This window comes from Physeter macrocephalus, chromosome 14, assembly GCF_002837175.3.
Source record: "Physeter macrocephalus isolate SW-GA chromosome 14, ASM283717v5, whole genome shotgun sequence".
NCBI classification, from domain to species: domain Eukaryota; kingdom Metazoa; phylum Chordata; class Mammalia; order Artiodactyla; family Physeteridae; genus Physeter; species Physeter macrocephalus.
Window position 1 is genome coordinate 77,530,473 of NC_041227.1, and position 8,194 is coordinate 77,538,666.

The following is an 8,194-nucleotide window of genomic DNA, read 5'->3' on the forward strand; positions in this document are numbered from 1 at the left end:
TGGTCAGCTATGTCTTTTAGAAAGTTCTTCCTTTATATCAAGCCAAAAATGTACCTTCCTGGGACTTCCCTGGTGGTGCAGTGGTTAAGAATCGTCTGCCAATGCAGGGGCCACGGGTTTGATCCCTGGTCCGGGAAGATCGTACATGCCACGGAGCTACTAAACCGGTGCGTCACAACTACTGAGCCTGCGCTCTAGAGCACATGAGCCACAACTGCTGAGCCCACGTGCCACAACTACTGAAGCCCACATACCTAGAGTCCGTGCTCTGCAACAAAAGAAGCCACCGCAATGAGAAGTCCACGCACCACAACAAAGAGTAGCCCCCACTCACTGCAGCTAGAGAAAGCCTGCACGCAGCAACGAAGACCCAACACAGCCATAAATAAATAATTAATTAATTTGTAAAGTAAAGTTGCTCTGAAAAAAATTAAATACTTAGATGTGAATCTAACAATACATGTACAGGACTTATGATGAAAACTACAAAACACTGAAGAAAGAAATCAAAGAAAATATAAATAAATGGAGAAACGTACTATGTTCATGGATTGGAAGACTCAGTGAAGATGTAAATCCTCCCCAAATTGGTACCATGCTTAATGTAATTTCTGTCAAAATCCCAGCAAGATTTTTTTGTAGATACAGGCAAGGTATCCTAAAAAGGCAGGGTACTAGAATAGCTAAAATGATTTCTTTTTTTTAATAAATTTATTTATCAGTAGTTTTGGCTCGAGGGCTCTAGAGCACAGGCCCAATAGTGTGGCACACGGGCTTAGTCGCTCTGCGGCATGTGGGATCTTCCCAGACCAGGGCTCAAACCCATGTCCCCTGCATTGGCCAGCAGATTCTTAACCACTCCGCCACCAGAGAAGTCCCAGTGATTTTTAAAAAGAAGAAAAAGTGGGAGAAATCAGTCTACTGGATTTCAAGACTTACTACATAGCTACAGTGATTAAGACCAGGTGGTCTTGGGACTTCCCTGGTGGTCCAGTGGTTAAAAATCCACCTTCCAATGCAGGGGACCAATCCCTGCTCAGGGAACTAAGATCCCACATTGCCACAGGGCAACTAAGTACGAGCGCTGTAACGAAAGATCCTGCGTGCCGCAACAAAGATCCCGTGTGCTGCAACTAAGACCCAACGCAGCCAAAAAATAAAATTAAATAAATAAAATAAATACTCTTTAAAAAGAAAACCACGTGGGCTTGGCAGAGATATAGACAGATAGATGGAACAGAATAGAGAACCAAAAACTGGTTTTCTAAATAATCAATGAAAAAAAAGTTTTAATTTTTAAAAACTAGTGAGAGTGAACAAAAGAGGAAAAACAAAGCGTATCAGTGTATAGTAAATATTGATAAAATCAAAAGAGATTATCAAAAAGGTTTTTTGAGTAAATAGAAAATCTGGATGGAATAGACACTTTTCTAGAAAATGTACATTACCAAATCAACCAAAGAAATACAAAACCTAAATCAGACCAACTGCAAGATTTGACATTTGTCATTTTGTTAGCTTTTATTCTAAGTGTTATTTATTGTAAATCTAGGTACTGCTCCTTTCTTTGAAATTTTCAAAATAAAAAAAATGTTTAAACATGCATGAAACACATGTGCATCTACCAGAATGGCTCGAATTAAAAACTGATGTCATCAGGTGTTGAGGACAATGTGGAGTGATTGAAACTCACATACATCGCTGGTGGGGGGAGAGTGTAAATTGGAACAGACACTTTGGAAAACTGGCACTGTTTTCTAAGCTGATCCGGCAATTCTACTCCTTTACATATACTCAGCTGAGTTGCAGGCATATGTATAGCAGCCCTGGTCATAATAACCCCAAACTGTAAACCTGCCTGTCCTCAGTAGTGAATGCACAATAAATTGTGGTATATTCACACAGTGCAGTACTGACAGGCTAGGAGAGACCTTTCAGTTGGATTATAATAAGCAGGAGGGAGGGAGGGGTGGAGAGGAAGAAAGTCGGGAAGTGCGTGGAATGTTAGGGAATGGTAAGGAGGCCAGTTTTCCCAAATAGAATATGTTATGGGAAAGTCACTAAACGTTCTCTGTAGGACCAGGCCACAGAGGACTGGGATGGCTGCCTGGATTCCTAGCAGAACAATTGTCTGCATGATTTTGCATTGTCATTTATCTTCTAGGTAACAAAAAAATAGAAAAGAGGATGTTCTTTCTGGAAAATAAGCGGCGGCATTGTAGGTCTTATGACCGGCGTGCTCTCCTTCCAGCTGTGCAGCAAGAGCAGGAGTTCTATGAGCAGAAAATCAAAGAGATGGCAGAGGTAGGAAGATGTGCTTGGAATGTGTTTCTGGGATTCTGGTTTGCTGTTAGGGCATAGTGTAAAACTGTCTTATAAGATTTGCCTTTTCTTTCAAGTAATTCATTTGAATAAACTATAAAACTTTTAAAAGGAAAACAAAACTAGGTTTTGTAATGATACTGACTGAAGTTCACAGTTTCATAAATCAGATTTATGTTAGAGAATTTTAATTGGAGCTTAGTAAACACATCTGTTTCACCTCCTTCACCCTCTAATGGAAATTAGAGGAAATGGAGGAAAAAACAGAGAGATTCCATTTAGCGCTTTAATTCTTCCAAATATACTATCAAATGTGCAAGTCAACTGGAATATACATATATTGGTTATTTAATACAAACAAACCTCGGAGATATTGCGGGTTCAGTTCCAGACCACCGCAATAAAATGAATATTGAAATAAAGCTAGTCATATGAATTTTTTGGTTTCCCAGTGCATAGAAAAGTTATGTTTACACTACACTGTAGTCTAGTAAGTGTGCAATAGCATTATGTCTAAAAAAAACAATGTCCATGCCTTAATTAAGAAATACTTTTATTGCTAAAAAATGCTAACCATCATCTGTGCTTTCAGCGAGTCATAATCTTTTTTGCTGGTGAGGGGTCTTGCCTCAGTGTTGGTGGCTGCTGACTGATTAGAGTGGTGCTTGCTGAAGGCTGGGGTGGCTGTCCAGATTTCTTAAATGTGACAATAATGAAGTTTGCTGAATCGATCGGTTCTTGCATTCATGAATGATTTCTCTGTAGCATGCAGTGCTGTTTGATAGCATTTTACCCACAGTAGAACTTCTTTCAAAATTGGAGTCAGTCCCCTCAAATCCTGCTGCTGCTGCCTTATCAGCTAAGTTGATGTGATTTTCTAAATCCTTTGTTGTCATTTCAACAATCTTCATAGTATCTTCACCAATAGTTTCCATCTCAAGAAACCGCTTTCTTTGCTTATCAATAAAAAGCAACTCCTTGCCTGTTAAGCCTTTATTATGAGATTACAGCAGTTCAGTTCTAATTCTAGGTCTCTTGCTGTTTCTGCCACATCTGCAATTAATTTCTCCATTGAAGTCATCCAAACGTATTGGGATCAGCTTCTTCCAAACTCCTGTTAGTGTTGATATTTTGACATCTTCCCATAAATTATGAGTGTTGCTCTTTGCATGTAGAATGGTGAATCCTTTCCAGAAGTTTTCAATTGACTTTGCCCCAGATCCATCAGAGGAATCACTGTGGCAGCTATAAGCCTTACAAAATGTATTTCTTAAGTAGTAAGTCTTGAAAGTCAAAAATTACTCCTTGATCCATGGGCTGCATAATGAATGTTTTGTTAGCAGTCATGAAAACATTAATCTCGTTCATCTCCGTTAGAGCTCTTAGGTGACCAGGAGCATTTCAGTGAGCAGTAAAGGAATATTTTGAAAGGAATCTTTTTCTGAGCAGTAGTTCTCAACAACGAGCTTAAAATATTCAGTAAACCATGTTACAAACAGATATGCTGTCGTCCAGGCTTTGTTATTCCATTTATAGAGCACAGGCAGAGTAGATACAGCCTAATTCTTAAGGGCCCTAGGATTTTTGGAATGGTAAAGTCATGAGGTGCATTAACCCCTAACAAGAGAGTCAGCCTGTCCTTTGAAGCCAGGCATTGACTTCTCCTCTCTAGCAGTGAAAGTCCTAGATGGCATCTTCTTTCAATATAAGGCTGTTTTGTCTACATTTGAAAATCTGTTGTTTAGTGTGGCCACCTTTCATTAATTATCTTAGCTAGATCTTCTGGATAACTTGCTGCAGCTTCTACATCAGCATCTGCTGCTACATCTTGCACTTTTATGTTATGGAGATGACTTCTTTCCTTAAACCTCAGGAATCAACCTCAGCTAGCTTCAGACTTTTGCAGTTTCCTCACCTTTCTCAGCCTTCATAGAATTGAAGAGAGTTAGGGCCTTGCTTTGGATTAGGCTTTGGCTTAAGGAAATATTGTGGCTGGTTTGATCTTCTGTCCAGACCACTGAATCTTTCCCCATATCAGCAGTAAGGCTGTTTCACTTTCTTATCATTGTGTGTTCACTGGAGTAGCACTTTCAATTTCCTTCAAAAATTTTTCCTTTGCATTCACAACTTGGCCAAGAGGCCTAACTTTTGGCCTGTCTCGACTTTTGACATGTCTTCCTCACTAAGCTTAAATTGTTTCTAGCTTTTGATTTAAAGTGAGATGGGCCACTCTTCCTTTCATTTGAATGCTTAGAGGCCATTGTAGGGTTATTAATTAGCCTAATTTCAGCATTGTTGTGTCTCAGGAATAGGGAGGCAGGAGAAGAGGGAGAAGGATGGGGAATGGCCAGTCAGTGGAACAGTCCGAACACCCATGACATTTATCAATTAAGTTCACTGTATTATATGGGTGCAGTTCATGGCACCCCAAAACAATTGCAACGGTAACATCAAAGATCACTGATCACCATAACAAATACAGTAATAATAATAATGAAAAAGTTTGCAATATTGCAAGAATTGCCAAAATGTGACCAGAGACATGAAGTAAGCAAATGCTGTTGGAAAAACGGCACTGATAGGCTTGCTTGATGCAGGGTTGCCACAAACCTTCAGTTTGTTTAAAAAAAAAAAGCACTATCTGCAAAGTGCAGTAAAATGAAGTGTGCCTATATGTGTTTTCTAGACCAACAACTCTCAAATTTGCCCCATGGACCCCTGGGTTTCCCAAGACTCTTTAGGATGTCTGCGACGTCAGATCTCTTATCATGATAAGACGATATTTACCTTTTCACACTGTTGAATTTGTACTGAGAAACAAAAGTAATGGTGCCTTAGCATGAATCAAGCCAGTGGCACCAAACTCTACTGGAAATCATTACTTTCTTCACCACCATGCACTCACATTTTAAAAAACAACAAAAAAAGCCCATGTCATCTAAAAATGTATTTGATGCTTTGATGAAGCAGTTGAAATTATTACTTTATGAAATTTTAACCCTTGAAAACATCTTTTCAGTACTCTGTATGACAAAATGGGAAGTACAGTTGTCCCTCCGTATCCAGGGGGTTGGTTCCAGGACCCCCACCACAGATACCAAAATCTATAGATGCTCAAGTCCTTTGTATAAAATGGCGTAGTATTTGCATATAACCTACACACATCCTCCCGGGTACTGTAAATCATCTCCAGATTACTTAACAACACAATACAATGTAAATGCTCTGTAAATAATTGGCAGCACACTGTAAATTCAAATTTTTCTTTTTGGAACTTTCTAGAATTTTTTTTCCCCCAAATATTTTTGATTCGAGGTTGTTGAGTCTGTGGATGCAGAACCTGCGTATATGGAGAGCCAAATGTATGCATAAAGTGCTTTTGCTGCATACTGACTATGATGGTTTTCTCAAGGAGAAACATTTGTGACATCGAATTGCAAGCTGCTGAATTAGGCCCTTCTCCCTACCCACCCCCCAAAAAAACCATTTTTACTTGAAAAAATGACTGACAGAAAAACTATGATGATTCAAAATTAGGTATTTAGCAGGAATTTTTTCAAAAATGAATGAAGTGATTATGTTCAATGATAAAATTCTGGATCTCAAACAGAAATTGGACTTTTGGAGAACTGTCATCTTGATCCATCCGTCATAGAGTTACCTGTGACTGTATCTGTTACATTAAAATCTGTTAGTGTAGCTTGCAGTTCGAATAGATCTTTCACCCATGCATGATTTTATCATAAACAAACACCGATTCACTGAGTTATGTAGACCTTCCAGATGTTGGCACATTTCACAGTATAGTATCAAAACACCACATTTGCTAATATCACTGCCAGTCTCATCAGAGAAGTGTTGAAGTATTGGCAAGATGGTTGTGGTCATCTTTTTGATGTCCAGGTTGTCCCTTCTTTGGCCAGTGGTGTCACCTTCAAGTTAGTTCCTCTGTCCTGGACCTAGTCGTCTTTGACAGTATCCTTGCTTTCTGGCGTACCTGGTGACCCAGGTTCAACTTATGCTTTTCCTAACCTGGACCTGGAATCACCAACTTTTCCGAGGTGTCATAGTTTCTTTTAGTGGAAATTCATACTAAGATTTTTATTTCAATTTTGGTTTACAGATTTTTTTACTTTTTTCATTTTATGTAAGCATTTCTTTTCTCTTATGCTGAAAATCTTGGCTCTTAATTACATCACCATAATGGCTTATTTCCTTTATCCTATGTTGTATACTTAGTAGATCCCAAATAACAACCCAGTATTATTACCAGTAATATTGCCAAATACGGTCTAGGATTTATTTATAACTTAGATTAGGAATTTGAAATTAAAATATTATAAAGTTACTTGAAATAAGTGTGTGGTTATGCCATTAACTTGGTAAGCAAAGCAGTTTGTTTCTGTTTATTTTTAAGTTTTAAGGAATTGGTTTTTAATTTCTTTTTCATTTAATTCTGTTGTTGAGTTATGTAAAGTATTTTTAAAGTCAAAACTATAAAACAAGGAACATTCAGAGAGATCTAGCCTCTGTCCTGTCTGTCCTCCCCATGTCCTCTAACTCCCTCTATACATAACCATTATTAATAGTTTTTGGTTTGTCTTTTCTTATTTTATGTAAAAGCATATATGTATATATATATATATATTTTTTAAACCTTTCTTTCTTATTAAAAGGTACACACTGTTCTACCCTTGCCTTTTTCACTTAACTGTACTTCTTGGCGATGACTCCACGGCGATCCATGGAGATTTTTCTCTTTCCTTTTTAAAACTGCCTAGTGTCCCGTTGTCTGCAGGATCAGAGTTGATTCAGTTATTCCCTTATTGAGGGACATTCAGGGTTGTTTCCAGTTTTTTGCTACTATAAATAGTGCTATGATAAATAACTTTGTGCATACATCATTTCATATTTCTGCCCCAGGGTAACTTTGGAATAGATTCCTACAAGTGTGATTGATGAATTGGAGTGTAAATACTTAACGTAACTGTTATATGGTGCCAAATTCCCCTCCATAGTGGTTGTACTGTTTTGCATTCCCACCAGTAATGTGCAGGAGTGCCTGTTTCCCGCTAACCTCACCAACAAAGTATGTTGTCAAGCTTGGTTTTTACCCATTCAGTTTTTTTCGTTTTGTTTGCTTATGCTATTCTGTACTCTTCATAAGTGTTTTATGTCAGTCTTTTATTCCTTCTATATTTTGAGTCAGATTTAAGGAAGTTTTCCCCATATATTGTAGTACTTATATGGTTTCCTTTTTCATGTGTAGTGTTCTGATGCATTTTAAATTTACTCTCAGGTAACTTTTTAAACTACTAAACTATGTAACTGAAGAGATGACTATTAATAATAGGGTTTTTTTATGTTTATGAAAGTAAATGCTAAATGGTTTGTGGCATCTTGACTAAATTTGCACCTGCGTGTATGGTGTTTTGTTCCTCAGCATGAAGACTTTTTGCTTGCCCTGCAGATGAATGAAGAACAGTATCAAAAGGTAGTTAAAATCTCACCTAATCAATTTATTCTGGGTATTTTCATTAGCTGTTTTCTCTTCTCACATTTCCTGAGCATTTTGATGACAGATTGGTTCCCGTATAACCTTTGCTGTTGATCTGCTGAGTTTGAGCTTCAGCTAAGTTACAGTCAGGTACTTAAACCATTATAGTCACTCTTGCTTCCAAATTGGATCAGATTTGGAGGGAAGATAATATTCCTAGAGTCGTGCCTCTTAAAACACATTGCCTGGAATCCATTGGATAGACTCTTAGAGCAAAATTTAGAATTCACGTATCACTTATAGAGTTAGAAGGAAGAGATGTGTCTAACCTCAGGACCAGATGGCTTTCGTATGATGTCAGCCATCCTCACATAG

General features: G+C 38.0%; 1 protein-coding gene across 4 annotated transcripts in view; it reads left to right on the forward strand.

The window, feature by feature from the left end:
• The window catches only part of RNF216 (ring finger protein 216), a 185,589-nt gene that overhangs the window by 67,455 nt on the left and 109,940 nt on the right, over window positions 1-8,194 (forward strand). For all 4 annotated transcript variants that reach the window (XM_024118990.3, XM_024119000.3, XM_028499609.2 and 1 more), the window contains exons 9-10: window positions 2,165-2,304; window positions 7,766-7,816. In XM_024118990.3, the coding sequence (XP_023974758.1) occupies window positions 2,165-2,304; window positions 7,766-7,816 (191 nt within the window). The remainder of the gene's footprint in view (window positions 1-2,164; window positions 2,305-7,765; window positions 7,817-8,194) is intronic.